At 31.4% G+C, this 16,156-nt stretch overlaps 1 protein-coding gene and 1 pseudogene across 1 annotated transcript; one reads left to right on the top strand and one right to left on the bottom strand.

Moving 5' to 3' along the window:
* Nucleotides 1-2,907: 2,907 nt before the first annotated feature.
* On the top strand, nucleotides 2,908-5,845 carry LOC118041702 (phosphoenolpyruvate carboxylase-like; annotated as a pseudogene).
* A 1,134-nt stretch (nucleotides 5,846-6,979) lies between these two features.
* On the bottom strand, nucleotides 6,980-11,819 carry LOC118041819 (protein CONSERVED ONLY IN THE GREEN LINEAGE 160, chloroplastic). Its single transcript, XM_035049322.2, has 10 exons — nucleotides 11,396-11,819; nucleotides 11,236-11,285; nucleotides 11,079-11,157; nucleotides 10,897-10,992; nucleotides 10,220-10,300; nucleotides 9,982-10,073; nucleotides 9,017-9,109; nucleotides 8,170-8,238; nucleotides 7,329-7,523; nucleotides 6,980-7,224 (listed from the first exon to the last, which is right to left on the bottom strand). The coding sequence occupies exons 1-9, from the start codon at nucleotides 11,735-11,737 to the stop codon at nucleotides 7,391-7,393; spliced, it is 1,035 nt and encodes a 344-aa protein (XP_034905213.1). The 5' UTR covers nucleotides 11,738-11,819; the 3' UTR covers nucleotides 6,980-7,224; nucleotides 7,329-7,390.
* Nucleotides 11,820-16,156: the final 4,337 nt, after the last annotated feature.

Raw genomic sequence — 16,156 nt, 5'->3', positions numbered from 1 at the left:
TAGAATGAGTCCTTTTATTTCAAAGAGTTATTTTAATTATATCTGATGTGAATAGAACATAACAGTAAAGGCATGTGTCGTAATTCGGTGGACGTCAGCCAAGACTCCATAAAATTGAAGAGAAAGTATATACCATGGAAAATTGAGAGTCACTATTAGTAATTATAAAAAAAATTAGACATCATAAAATATGCATTGTTTCTAGAGATTTAGGTAAGGATTCGTTATCTCTAAGAAAAAAACGATATCACCCTTATCACATCTTTTCTTACAAAAAATTATTTTTATTATGTGTTTTCTTTTAAATTTATTTTTTTTTATTGCCCTTAATTATCCTAATTATTTTTAGTTTTTTTATTTTTTTAACCTCTAGTTATTTTGTGAAAATTTTGACGTCAATCTTTAGATATGTTAAAAAACAAAATCGGTCCCTAAAACTAGGAGACTCTTCAAGAATGTTAACACTAAATCTTTTGTTGAAATTATTAAAAATAGGTGTAACCAATATTTGATTTTAAAATTCAGACATCGATCTCTTTTTTTAAAAAAAATAAAGATGTATATAAAAAATATATATATTTATGTCTTAAAAAAATATTTCATCAAGATTGTTAAAAAAAATAGTTGAGGAACCAATATGGACGATGAGAATTAGGTTTTGGACTCCAAAAGTGGCAAAAATAGGCTTTGGACTTCTTGTATGAAAAATCTTGTAAATTGATAATTTATTTTTTTGAAATGAAACATGGGTTTTTTATTATTATTATTATTTTGGTATGTAGGCTTAATAGGTAATTTATTTGGGCCAAGATTTTAATGGGTTTTAATAAACTTGTTATCAAGCTTTGAAAAAAATGCATGCAAATAAAAATACACATTTTTTTATATAAATACCAAAAACACAAATATTTTTTTTACAGTGCATAAACACATGCAAAAACAATTATTTTTATGCTAAACATAATATTTAACAAAAAAAAATATGCAAAAGATACATTTATTATGCTTTTTTTTTAATGCTTGATCATATACAAATTAAAACATTTAATTTTTTTTATATCCTTTTGTTCTAGTCATTTATTTAACATATGCTAAAAAAATGCTACAAACACATACACTAATCTCCTTCACTAATTTACACATCCCCTAAAATTACACATTTACAATTATCACAATTTCACAATGACACAAACACAAAATCATTCAAAATTTGTAGAACACTTCCTCGACAAGATCTCCATGATCAGCAGAGTTGTTGGGATGCAACAAAGCATGGACCCACACGTCATTATCACTATTGACGCATGGATTAACGCGCTGTCACTAATTGAAGAGGAAAAAAATTATGAATCTAAAGTGGCTTTTTCTTCTTTTTATTTTCATATAAATTGTGAGTGTCATTGTACTGCAAAAAAAAACAAAATCACACAAACACAATTAATTTTATTATTTTTTCTTCACAAATCTGCATTGATCTTCTCTTTTTCTTCACATACGGTTACTGATATTACTGCCACAAGTAGAAGATGAAGTGGTTGAAGGTGTCGGATTGAGTGGCCGTCAGAAAGGATAAAGATAGAAGAAGAATCTCGGCTGGCAGCGTTGGGTGATGGTGGTTGTGTTTTGAAGGACGTCGTTGTCGTGTGGAGGAGGTGGCATTGTTGTGAGGGGCTGTTATTGGTGACGGATCAACCGTGTGAGGGAGAGAGACAGCTATTTTCATGAACATTACCAATAGAATATTTTACATCGGTAATTCTATTGTTATTTGTCAATTTTGTAGTGTTTTTTGGAGATTAATTTGAGTTTATTATCAATAATAATAATAATCAAATGGATGTGATGACTATAAGAGAAAAAAAGAGTTGTTGAATTTTGAAAAGATTGTATCCACCTAGTCATGTCATATTATCCTGAGGTGATTTTTAAAATCTATTTTATTTAAAAATACACTGGTTAGAATAAATATTTTTAAGAATTAAAAAAAATTAGATTATAGCTGAAAAATTATATTCTTTTATTTAAATTTTCATTTTTTTATTGAAGTATTTTTTTATTTTAACAAAAATATGTGTTTTTTATAATAAGTAGCATGATTTTTTGAATGGAAACCTAACACAATCAAAATAAAATATTCATAAAATTTTATATGATTTAAAATGAATGAGAGAAAAGAAAACTACATTTTTTTAGCCAAAATCCTCCTCCTTTATTCATATTTCTTTCCTAGCAAAAATGTTTTTTTATTGAAATAATGATTTTCTGTATAAGAACTTAGCGCTGTATACAAAGCAAATTTCTATCAAAAAACAAAAACAAAATCATGCCGTGATAATTGTGAAAACACAGTAAAGAAAAATAATAAATAATTTTTAAAAAATATATAAAAAATTTAACATAAAAAAACATTTAATTTTTTTTGTTAAAAAAAGAGCATATTAGATATATATAAAAAATATAAATTAATTAATAATATTACCATAAAAAAACTCAGATCTTATTTAAAAAACCAAGGCATAATTGTTTGATTTTTTAAAATTTCATTGTAATAATCTAATTTAAAAAGCAATTTATTCTAAGAGAGAGAGAGAGCGAAAAAGAGAAAAACGCTCTTTTACTATTTTTTAAGATGGTTCTCATGTTTTTTTTTTTGCAATAAAATGTTAGGTATTATAATAATAGTGATGATTTAAAATATTTTTATTTAAAAATATATTAAAATAACATTTTTTATTTTTTAAAAATTTATTTTTGATATAACATATTAAAATAATTTAAAAATATAAAAAAATTATTTTAAATAAAAAATATTAAAAATTTAAAAATACATGATTTGCACGCGTTTCCAAACAAGCCTCAAAAGCTGTCATATGATTGTGTCTGATTTCATTTACAGTTGTCATGTGACGCCGCAATGAAGAACTTCGTGTTCGTCCAGACCAACTTCATCCCTCTTCAAGGAGATATGCAAAACACGGCTACATGGGTATTTCATTAACTCCCTATTTATATAGTCTTGGCATGATAATGTGATACCAATTTCATAAAATACCTCAAGTTTCCTACTTGGTGGAAAAGGAAATTTGATTCGATGTTTTTTAAATTTGTTTCATCAGATTTCTTCATTTTTTTTCTAAATGGATTACGAAAACAGAAATATGGAAACAAATCCCTCCAGATGAGCCGTACTGTGTTCTTCTTGGCAGTGTAAGGGACAGGCTGTATAACGCTCTCGTCAGTTATTAGCCATTTGAGGATTCAACCTTCACTGATATTGAGCAGGTCCCTCCTTTACCGATTCAAATTAGTAGATTATTCCTAAAATATTCTTAAATTTAGGCAAAGAAGCTTTAAGTTGGAAATATATCTGCTATGGGTATCACTTTACAGCAGTACTCTTGCCATAAGGGATCCTTTAGATGATACATGCCTGTCAATCTTTTCATTAAAAATGTGATAGAGAAGGATCTAATATATTATTTTAAATGATTTCAGAAATCAGTAGTATCGACACGGAATTCTTCACTTTCTTTCCAATGATTTCAACATAAATTCAAAGGATTCGATCTGCTCTACGGATTTGTTTTCTTAAGAGAGCAGTAGTTTCAGATATGACATGAAATTATCCTTCCAGGTGTTTTCTTTAGATATGATGTGACTTGAAACAATTAGTCCAGGATTTTATGGATTAGATTGACAAATAAAAAGAGTTCAAGAAGTTGTCCAAACAGATAGCTCAAATATTACAAGTGAATTCCTGATAGAAAATTGAACTTGAGTTGAGCTTCTACTTGCGCTAGAAACTCGTTCGTTGCTCAGATTCGTCAAATTCCACTCTGAATGCCCTTTAAAATTATCTTCATAGTTTTGGACCATATTTTATATTTTCCTTGTTAATTTTAAAGTTTAGCTTTATTATTTTTTCTAGTTGGTTGTTTTCTTGGTTATTTATGGATGTACAGGGTATTTAAACCTATATTTTCAGATTTTATGGGATTTTTGCTAAATAAACTATAGATTTTTGCAATTTTGGTTATATTTTTTTATTTAGTTTCACGATTTAGACTTGTATTATACTCAAATTCATGGTTTTCTATGCGTTATGATGTACCACCAACCTCTCCCTTTTTCAATAGCTATGATCTATTGAATAGTGTTTTTAAGAGAGTTGCTGAAGTACCTATATCTTGAGGTATTTTGCATGGAATGGCTGTTCTGAGTCCTCAAATTTCCAATTATTAGCTGGAAGCCTAGTAATTCTGCAAAAGCAAGACAATCCCGATTTACTCATTGGTTTTCTATTCCTGTAGTTTCTCGAGCCTCTTGTACTCTGTTACAGATCACTCTGTGCCTGTGGTGATTGACCACTTGCAGACGGAAGCCTTCTTGATTTCTTATGGCAAGTTCTACCTTCGAGCTCTTACTTGTCAGACTTGATATCCAGCAGGAATCTGACAGGCACACTGATGTTCTAGATGCCATCACAAAGCACCTAGGCATTGGATCCTATCGAGAATGGTCTGAGGAACATAGGCAGGAGTGGCTCTTAACTGTGCTCAGTGGCAAACGCCCTCTTTTTGGACCTGATCTTCCCAAAAATGAAGAAATTGCTGGCGTACTTGACACCTTTAATGTCATTGCAGAACTTCCTCCAGACAATGTTGGTGCTTATATAATCTCAATGGCCACAAGCCCTTCTGATGTACCTGCTGTTGGGCTGTTATAGTGTGAGTGTCGTGTCTAACAACCACACAGGTTTTTCGTTGTTCGAAAAGCTCGCTGATCTTGAAGCTTCTCCTGCTGCTGTGGCTCGTCTCTTCTCAATAAATTGGTATAGAAAACAGATCAAGGGAAAGCAAGAAGTCATGATAGGATACTCAGATTCTGGAAAGGATGCCGGGCGTCTCTCTGCTGCTTGGCAGCTGTACGAGGCTCAAGAAGAGCTTGTGAAGGTGGCAAAGGAATATGTGGTTAAGCTAATCATGTTCCATGATCGAGGGACAGTTGGAAGACGAAGAGGGCCTACCCATCTTGCTATATTACTCAACCACCTGACACCATTTGTGCATCACTTCGTCTCTTCGTGATCCCGGGCACAGCGCCATTCCCAGGCAAGAAAGAGAAAAATTCAATCTAGCACAAGAAGCTCATCGGATGTGAATTATCGGGAAGCTTGATGAGAGCAAGATCGTAGGAGTGGTCGCCCCACTGAAAAGAAGAGGCGACGGCCCAGTTCTTTCAAAGAAGACTTCCCTTTAAATAAACGAAAGTCACTTTTACGTGCGAGTAACTATGAATGTTGAATGTCCTCTTTCTTAATGATTTCATAGGCGGACTTCGTAGAAAATTTCCCATTAGCATTGTTTCTCCATGTTAGGGTGTCTGAGATTGTTTGGCTGTTAAAGGCGAGTTGAAAATTCTTCTGGGGAGGAGCACTTGTGTTTCAGAACACTCTAGAGTTTTACAGCTACCGCACTTGAGCACGGAATGCATCCCCCAATCTCACCTGAGTCAGAATGGCGTGCTCTCATCGAACCTCGTTTTGTTGAATACCTCCGCTTTGTAAGCATTTAAATCAGCCATTGTCATTTATCCTTCAAGGTTGTTTAACCTGATCATAACAACGAACTTCTAATATCCCTGACAATTCACCAATAAAGACTAAAACATCTATTCTTTATTTCTGTCATTCTTATTTGAAACAAGTAAAAAACAAATGACCATGTCTTGAATTATTCATGTGATTACCAAACTGGATATATCCCTTCTCTTTTAGCTCTTGTCCGAGCATTTGATGTCTCACCTTTTGTGCTCTCACATCATCCCTCCTCCAAATTACGAAGTCGTGTAGGTGTTTGGCATTGTGGTGGAAAAATGCTTTTTAAAAAATTCATTTTTTTTTTATTTTTGCTTTAAGTTAATATGTTTTTTTATGTTTTCAAATCATTTTGATGTGTTGATCTTAAAAATAATTTTTAAAAAATAAAAAAATATTATTATCTAGCATAGTAATTAGTACACTGATGGACACGCTTTATTTTTCTGGTGTTTGGGATTTCCATAACGCGAGCAACACCATAGTTGGAGTATGTGGGATTTCCATAACGCGAGCAACACCATAGTTGGAGTATGGTCGGATGAAAATTGGCAGGTGACCATCAACACGGAAGCCAAGTGGCGGCATTGAGACACTCCGAACAATCTCATGGATCTTTTTACTTGGACTAGAAAAGGTTGACACCGTTTGGTGGTGCGGTAAAAAATATATTTTTAAAAAATTTTGATTTTTTTTTTTGAATTAGTATTTTTTTATGTTTTCAAATCATTTTGATATGCTGATCTCAAAAATAATTTTTAAAAAATAAAAAAATATTACTGACATACTTTTCTGAGTGAAAAACACTTTGAAAAGCAACAACAATAACACTCCTAAACACGTCCGGACATCTACCACTTTGGCTAGGCTTTGGAGCAGCATTTAAGCATGCGATTCAGAAGGACATTAAAAAATCTCCACATGCTCCAGGAGATATACAATCAGTGGCTTTTCTGCAGATTGACAATTGACTTGTGGAGATGGCATTTGCCATCCAGGGTTGGCTGATTTGAATGGCAAGCCCCTGGTGTCAGAATAACTGTGGCCTGCTTGAGAGCAAACTACAAAGAAACCAAGCTCCTCCTCCTCCTCCTCCGGGTATGGGGATATGCCGTTTCTGAGAGAACAAACCATATAGATTAGTCGAAACCCATTGCTTTCGTCCCCCTTCAGAACATTTCTAGATCCAAACCTGTTTTGTTTTTAGAGTGCCTATTGCCACATTTCTTGGCTTATAAAAGTTTAAGACACGGCTTCGATCCATCTGTGAATAAATTCCATTATGTTTTCTGTGCTTGCAGATTGCCGAGCATAAGGACCTTCTCGAAGGAGACCCATACTTGAAGCAGAGGCTTCGTCTTCGAGATGTATCACAACCCTTAATTTTAGAATAATATATTTCTTGATTCGATTCACTAATTCGTGATTACAGTTTTCTTCAGACAAAATGTAGAAAGTACAGCTTATTCTATACTCTCGCCATTGCGTTGAAAGGGGAAACAATACGAGTAACTGATTCCCATACTTACACTACCAGCTTAAGTTTCCTTTCATTTCTCTGAACAAGTAAAAAATTAAGGAAAAAGTCTCTCCCTTGGCGCTCCCCAACCAATTTATGAAATCATCACCTGTAAACATGAACAAAAATATATTATCATCGACGAACAGAAAGGTTAGCAAATGATCGAAGGCCAAAAATGCATGTGTAAGCTGTAAAAATTAATTAAAATACCTCTCTGATTTCTTAAGTGTTAACTGTGCATCCCCTTGGCATATTGAGCATTCATCCTAAACTCATGTCTTTTTCACTAGTGGCGCAAGTGCTTCATCAATAGCTTGAACGAAAGTAGCAATCTTATAGGAGAAAAATCCCACCAACATTGGTATCAATTCTAAGTGCATAAATCCATAGTCTGGAACAAGAATCCTGTGTTCCAAATAGGGCACTGTCAATAGGTACATTCACCAAGAATATACTTACGAAATCCATGCAAATCTAATTTCCATCATTTCATTAATAGGAGAACAAAATTGTTATAAAGAGCTGTACTAGACAAGGACTGATGTCAGTTGAAGTAATGATATGGAAAATCATAAAGTATCTTAAGAAGGTTTTAGATGTCCGCCAACACATAATGAGACACAACAGTAAATAACATCATATCAAAAAACAATTTTCAATCAAAGTTTTGGCTAGAGGATCCTTCCATTCACCAGTGGGTTAGAAGAAGACAAAAATTGAAGCGATGGAATGATTTGGATCCTCAGATATTACTGCTTTCCTTTACAGATATCACATCTCTGATATTTTAGGGGTTGATAGTTTTTGCTTTGGTAGTTTCAAGATATGAAATTTGTAGTAAATATATCAGAGATAACAGCCAAGTCCCGCATCTGAAAGGGATACAGATTTACTTTTATACAACAATTAGAATAAAAACAAACAAAAAAAAAAGTAAGATGCTGCAGCTTATTCGAAGAAAAAATGTGCAAAATGAGATTGGTTTCAGCAAAAGAACCCTTCAAGGTAGCAGATGAGCAGTGTGCCAGCATAGCAGGCCACAAGTACTTACCCATTCCACCGATTATAGATCATGACCAATAAAACAGGAACGAGCAACCTCGGCTGTGCAGCTGCTCCCCTGCCAAAAGAAAACAATGCTTTCATATGGTTCTGAGCCCTCTTGTTAACCAAAATGTTATCGAAAACATGATGTACAGCAGGTGGCAGACAATCTCCTGATGTTCATGAAAGGTTGAAGATTAAGTATGTATTTGGTAATGTGGTGCATAGCGTTTTTCAATTGAAAATGCATCAAAATGATATTTATTCAAAAAAATATTTTTTTTTGACACTAACACATCAAAACCATCGAAAAGCACCCAAAAAGCATCAATTTAATGATTTTTCAAACGAAAATAATTTGAAAAGCAGAAGCTATTGCAGTGTCAAATGGCACTTAGATAGTCTGCATTAGTATTTAGGTAGTTAAAAAAAAGGAGCTTCAAATGAGTTTAAGTTGCAGAAAAAGAATTTGGTGATCAGAAGCAGCAGCAGACAAAAAATAATTTGAAAAGCAGACGCTATCGCGGTGCCAAACAAGCACTTAGATAGTCTTCTTTCCCTCATTGATTTCAACCAAACAAACACTTTCTAGTTTTGAACCCTCACCATAATACGCTAAGAAAAACAATTGTAAAGCAAGCCAAACTGTTAGCCCTTTAATATGTTAATTTAGTGCTCATAACAGCACACAATGTTACACCTGTAACCATACAATTAAATATAGTAAAGCAGTAAGGAAACAGGTGGGGGTCAGCAAGTGTAGTATCAATCAAGCTAGTATAATGCAATGTCCATAAAATGTAGTCATTAGTTAAAGACAACTAACATATATGTTCAGAGGATAGTTTACATACTTGACAAGTCCCTTTGCTCCATCAGCCAGAGAATCCACACTATTCCCAAGCATACGAATATACACCAAAGATCCAATAAACCCAGCACCAAAGCTGTAAGTATAAGAAAACTATGAATTTTAAACTATCATCCAAAGAGTGAATAAATATTTTTAAATAGCAAAACAAAATGTTACTGCAAGGCAAGCTTGTCAAAAATTAAAAGAGTGCACTGTCAAGTGTTACCCGTTGGTGAAACAAGAAACTACAGTTAAGGATCTCTATTAATACAGCAATGCATTAACTATTTAAACCCAGGAATGCAACACAAATGGAACATTTCAAAAATCCATGCAAGAATGCAGACTGTCATGATTCATCTACTAAAAGAAGAATTCAATTTAAATTACAAGTCTCAATGTTCTGATATGTACAGGCAACTGCAATTAAATGCACAATCTCAAATGCATACAAATATATACTGATGCAGCCAAGAAAGAAGAAAATTATAAATTATTTTAATATAATTTTAGATTTTGAGATTTCTCGTAAACCTGGTTTATTTAGGAATTCAACTTATATAGGAGTATTTATGGTATTTAGTCATCTTAGCTTTTCACTTTGCTGCAGTACACTGGGAATTATTTATAGCTGTAGTGACATTCCGTTTTCCTTTAAACAAGTTCCTAATCTACCCAAGTTTCACATACACCAAGCCTTAGCTCACAAGGATTATTTTGTCAGACACAAATCTAAAGTTGTCCTACTTCATAAACATAATGCCTTATCATGTGTATGCAAAAGAGTAGTAAATTTCTAAAAGCAACACGTGAATATTAATATATGATTAAATGAGGAAGGACACAAATAAAGAGCAAGCAAAAAGAAACAGATCAATTTCACTTGCAATGGTCAACAACCAATCAATCAGACATAGAAACCAGATTTTCATAGATAAGGTCATGCTGTTGCCCACATTAGTGTACCTAGCAGCGATTTCAGGTGAATAAGAGACATAAGTTGAGACTAAACCAACACTGCCTATGCCCAATGTCAGAATCTGTAAATTCTTCTTCAACTGCTCAAAAAATAGGGACAAAAAAAAAAAAAGAATTTCCATCATCAGAAGCACCAAAGAAAATGATCGTAATTTGAATTTAAAATGTAACTGTAAGCATCATTTAAGACAAAATTGCCATGGACCCAGATGCTACAAAAGGGTACCTTAAAATACTGTTCCCTTGATTGAGCAGCCAACACTTCCGGATCCCCTTGAGGCCGCCTCAATTCCCGAAACATCACATCCTGCCATCCATAGGTAGATATAAAACCACAAAACCACAAAGGTATCCTTCAAAATGATATTAAATAAATTGAATATTGTTTACACTCAAAAGATTTCAAACCAATTCAGTCAAATAAGAGATAAGAGTTCTAGAATGATTTGTATTCAAGGCCCTTATGCATTGATGCCTGTAAAAAGAGCCTCTTCCATCATTGTATTGTTTGTTCACACCCATATAATGCAAATTTCTCTTGATTTATCTGCACTTCGCATTCAGATTATTTCTTTCAAGTCGTTTGTTTTTCTAGTTTTTTGTCCAAAATCCTATTTTGATCTTTAGTGGTCTAAGGCTAGCTTACCACAAGCTCAGTGTGCAAGGTCTTGTTGCGCACCTCTCCAGGGATTTGATTCTAAGAAACTCTTTTCTTAAAAGAGTGTTTTCCCGGTAACATATACATTAAGGAAGAATTTATATTCTAATTCCTTTTTTAAAGAAGTCAAATTGATCACAAGGAAAAACAGTTACCGAGAAAGTAATAGCAGAAACCTCCGACAGAGGATCCTAAAGCAACAAAAGCACCAAAATAAGTTAACTGAGGTTATGTACATAACATACACTGCCGCTGGTTGCAGCCTTGGTCGCTTTATCCCACTTGTCCTGCTCACGGCGAGTCGGTGCCATCCTCCATTTTGGTGACGAACCACTGCGGACCTGGGAATCATTACATTCCAGAACAACAAGTGAGAAAGGAGGTAAATTCAGAACTTACCCAAGAACAGAACCAACCATCATCTTACTTTAGTTGTAGCCTCGACTGGTTGTTCTATCACGGGCTTTGGACGTTGTGCGAGCTCTTTACTCAAATCGACTTCCACACTGAAGATATGCACACAATTCAAAGTTTAGCATCTCCAAAATTGAAATCATTAGCTTTACGAGTAATGGAAGACTTACCTATCCAGATTCATGACTCTATTTAAACTCAGAAATCCAGAGGATTCTTCCTGTTTCAACAATTTAAATTCCCAATTGGAAATTAAACTAATTAACAAGTCTAAAAACATAGAAAATAATTCTACAAAAATAACATGATAGGAAAAGTTAAAAAGGAGACCTTAGCAGGAGAGGTCTGAAGAAAAGGGTCGACAGGATCATTATGAAGAAGTCTTTTCATGCGAGGCATGAAGTCTTTGTTCCAAATAAAATCATCAGAGGTTAAGGGGTCTTCATCTTCGCCTCCCCAGTACTTGCGGAGCTTTGTGGTAGTAGGTGGACCACCATACTCCCCAGGAGCAATCCCTGTCGACCATTTTAATGGCTTCTTTTTGGGAAGTATCACTTTGGTTTGTCTTGGTGAAGGAGTTGAGGAGGAGGAGGAGGAGGAGGAGTCTTGAGAGGGGGGCGTTGTCGTTGAGTTTGCTGATACGTAGCTTATAATGGCCATTGCCATTGCCATTCCTTTTTTCCCTGTGATTTATCTTACAGGGGTTTGCTTGGGTCTTATTTATGGATGGATTTGGACGCTCAGATGATTTTTTTATTATTATTATTATTATTATTTTTTTGCCTTTTTGTTCCTGGCTTTTGATGTAACTGGTGGACCGTGGTTTGAGAGCAGCTTCGAAAACTCGAAATATCCTCTCTTTTTTTTCTTTTTCTTATTTTCTTCGTTTCATTTTGCAACCAGCATACCTTTCATGGGGTGGGGTGTGTTGTTATTACGGTTCAGCTATTTTAAAAAATGTTTTAAAAATTATTTTTTATTTTAAAAATTATTAAATTAATATGTTTTTAGTTGTTTTTTATTATTTTAATATGTTAACATTAAAAAAACTAAAAATTATTTGAATATATTTCTAATTAAAAAAATATTTTTATAAAAATATCACACATCAGTTACTAAAAACATATTTATAGTTTAGCTTGTGAGTAACAAAATGTAAATGGTGTGTAGCAATGCAAAGTGAAAATTTCAATTTAACCTCGGAGAAATCATCAAATTAACTCACTATACAAGAGTAAAATGGTTTTTTCATAGGGACACAGTAGTTATTTTCAGATTCTATGTTCTTTTTACGCTGTGTAGGAAAAATATAAGACATTTATTTTTATGTTTTAAAAATATTTTTAAAATAATTTTTAAAAATTTATTTTTTTATTTTAAATTAATATTTTTTTTAGTATTTTTCCATATATTAAAAATAATTTTTGAAAAATAAAAAAATATTTTTTTTTTAATATTTTTTTCAAGTAAAAAACACCTAATAATAATTATATTGGTAGTGACTAAAATATTTTCAGGAAAAAAAGAAAAAAAAGAATTGACGCGGGGGGCTTTGTAGACCTTTCCTTTGTTTATGCACGCTAGGATTTTAGAGTTTTAGAGTTTCCCTCTGGAGGCTTTTTGTTCTTTTTACTTTTGATATGTTTTTGTGTAATACTAATGAGTTGTACAGGAGGTGTTGTAGTTTTTTATATATTTTTTATGCATATCAAAATTATTTAAATGAAACTTCCTTACAAGGGTTTTTTAATTTTTTAGTTTTGGTTTTATAGTTAAATTGATGTTGCATAAAGGATATTTTAATCATTTTGCATATATAATATTATAAACAAAAAATTGTTGGCACATGTCCTGCATGAATAATAGACACCATTCATGCCTCTCGACAATGCAAGATTGTGAAACTCCTCCTTCCATAGTGGCTTTGAAAACACACCAACATCTTGTCTCTGGTGGAATGGCCCGTGTAAATAGCAAGGTCATGATTGAGCTTTGATGGACGTTTTTTTTTTTCTCTATCTTCTTATTGTCAAAGTATAATGGTGTTCTATCATTTATTTTTTTTTTTGTATAAAATCTAGTTCTTATTCTTTTAATTACTATTTATTTTGTATTTTATTTTTATTTTAATTTAATATTTTTCTTCAATTTTGTCCTTAATCATATGTTATAATATGATTTTTATATTAAATTTGGTTCTCATTTATTTTCTTTTCTTTTTTATCCTTTTACCAAGTGAATTTTATTTTCAATTCCATCCATGACATTTGATTTCGATTTATTTTTATGTTGAATTTGATCATCATTCTTTTTATTGTTGTTTATTTTTTAAAAAAAATCAATTTCATCCCTGGATTTTTTTTATTGGCAATTTTGCTTATTCTTTTTTCTTTATGTGATGTTAATCTCAGCCTCATTACAAGGATCACAAGTTTTGAATGTTGATACAGGTTTACTTTGGTCTTTTTTAGGCTCTTCAATAAAATTGATTTATTTTTAATTTTATCATTTAACATTTAATTTTATTTTTTTGAGAATTGATCTTCATGTTTTTTTTCACTTTCTTTTATGTGGGGTTGTCTCAATCTTGTACTTATGGTTATCGGGTCAGTAAGTTAACTCAAGTTATTTTTTAATTAATTTTTTTTTTAATATCATCACTTAACATTTTTTTTTATTAAGGATTTTGCTTCGTTGTTTTTATAGGTTTGTTTTCTATGCGGTCAGTCTTGGCACAGTGGTCATGGATCTTAAAGGATAGCATAAGTTGATTTTATTCTTTTTTTATTATTTTTTCAATCTCAATCTTTAACATTTAATTTTTTAGAAATTAATCTTCATGTATTTGTTTTCAATTTCTTTTCACATTAAATGTTTTGTGAAATCCATTATTTTAATTTTAGTTATTTTTTTATTAAATATTAATCTATTTAATTAAATACATGTATAATTATTTTAATTTTTTATATATTCAAAAACATATTAAAAAAACTTGAATATTTATTTTTTTATATCAAAAGAAAAGGATTCAATCCGTGATAAAGCGCATGTCGTATAACTATAACTAAAAACATTTTGTTCATACTATGTCTTAGTATTCGAATTTTAAGGAACACGATAAGAAAATTTATTTATCATCAAAGCATCAATCCAGATATGTATAATGTGTATTTGATTTAAATGGAGAGAAATTTAATCTTAACTCGTAAAAAATAATTAAAAAGTTGATAAAACAAAATTAAATTTGCAATCCGCTCGGCTGGGCATCGATCTTAAGGCCACGATGACAATGTGCAATGGATTTGGAAGACAAAGGATTATTAACAATTATGATTTTTTTTAATTTTTAACTGGATTTAAAATTTCAAACACTTCCTCGGCATTTTAGGAAATTTGTTGATTCTGAAAACCTAACTTTTTTTAATTAAAATAATCTCAAGTAATTACTGCTTCTCCCCTATCGCCAACTAATATTTTACAAATGTTTTGCTTTATATTGTGTCAAGTATTATTTTTTAAAATATCAACTCATTTGTTTTTATTTAACCTGCTCTTTCATTTTTTTCCACTTTAGACTTTTTTTCATGTAATAGAGATTATATCAACCTCAACATTTTTTGCCATTCATCACAAATAATTTTTAAAAAATAATAACCTCGTACAAATAAAATTAGAGCTGTAATAATCAAATAAAATTAAAAATTTCAAGTATCAAATACACATATTCTTTTTTTTTTCTTTTTTCAAATTTATTCTGAAATTTACATGATAAATAAGACTAGATAAGTTGCTCGTGTTTTATTATGAACCACAACAATTTTTTTTTAACTCGAAAAATAATATCCAGATTGAAAGGAACCTTTTGTAGCATCTAGTGGATCAAATCTTGAAACCTCCCGACTCATTCTCGTGCCTAATCCATATTTAAAATCAAATTATTCGTAAGTTGATTTAATATGATACAATCAACTTAACAGGTTTTAAAGCAAGTTGGACAACTTGCAAAAAACTGGTTTGAGCTTAAATATAATTTTTAAAATGATATAATTTTTTAAAAAATACCAAGATAGTGACTTATTGGATCAATCCATATTTCACAACCTAACTATCGAATCCGCGACCTTGGTCATGGCCACAACCATATTTAAAAATTATCTAGACTATTTTTTATTCAATCACATGATAACAAAATAATTTCATATAAAATCAAGCATTAACTCAATATATGAATATTTGTTTGTGACTTCAATAACTTAATAAAAAATAAATCGAAACAAATTATGAAGTGTAATTCATAATGAACTGAAGTTAAATAGCAAAACATGTGATTCAAGACATGGATATAGCTGGGTTCAACAATTTTTTATTTAATTATATGATAAAAATAAACTATTATAAAATTAAAAACCAACAAAATATTGGTGCATTTGTTTGAGATCACAATAAACCTACAAGTATTAAACAAAAACAAATTATGTTGCCTAATTAATAATCAACAAAATATCAAATGATAGAATTAGCAGAAGAAAAAAGGCAACAAGAAAAATCAATATAGATCCAATTATAAATGATAAAATTGTGAAAGATAATTTAAAAAAAAAAAACAAATAAAAAGAAGAAGAAAAAAGGACAAGGCACACAGGCATGGACAACCCAAGTATGCTTTTGTTTTCCTTGTTTAATCATATGCCCTTTGAATTTTAAAAAGGTGATGTTTTGCCTAATATTTCATATTTCAGCTGCTACAAGTATATTTATTAAATCCGGCCTGATAGTCGACCCAACCAAAGAACTAGGTCTCAGACCACACGGGTTAACCCAAGAAAATAGAAAGAGAATTATGTTTGAGGTTTTAATATACCACATGAAAAAAAGTTTTGAAACAATGCATGTAGATGTAGGGCAATAAAAAAAGAAAAAGAAATGTTAGGTATGAAATGTAGTTTAGTTATCCTCCATAAAAAATTCAAAGAAAAAATTCATATGAATACATGTTATAAAAAAGATATTTGAGACTAGGGATTCATAAGTTAATTTTATATTTTTAGGATTTATTAGAAAAATAACAAAAAATGTAAACAAAACAAAAAT

Source organism: Populus alba, chromosome 14 (assembly GCF_005239225.2).
Source record: "Populus alba chromosome 14, ASM523922v2, whole genome shotgun sequence".
NCBI classification, from domain to species: domain Eukaryota; kingdom Viridiplantae; phylum Streptophyta; class Magnoliopsida; order Malpighiales; family Salicaceae; genus Populus; species Populus alba.
The sequence above is the reverse complement of the archived record's forward strand: the minus strand, read 5'-3'. Positions and strand labels throughout refer to the sequence as shown.

Excerpts from the sequence above, each read along its gene's own strand:
- LOC118041819 (XM_035049322.2), bottom strand. The coding sequence starts at position 11,737 with ATGGCAATGGCAATGGCCATTATAAGCTACGTATCAGCAAACTCAACG. Across the intron at positions 10,993-11,078 it reads CAGTCGAGGCTACAACTAAA|GTCCGCAGTGGTTCGTCACC; the intron begins GTAAGATGATGG and ends AATGATTCCCAG. Across the intron at positions 10,301-10,896 it reads AGGCTGCAACCAGCGGCAGT|GATGTGATGTTTCGGGAATT; the intron begins GTATGTTATGTA and ends TATGGATGGCAG.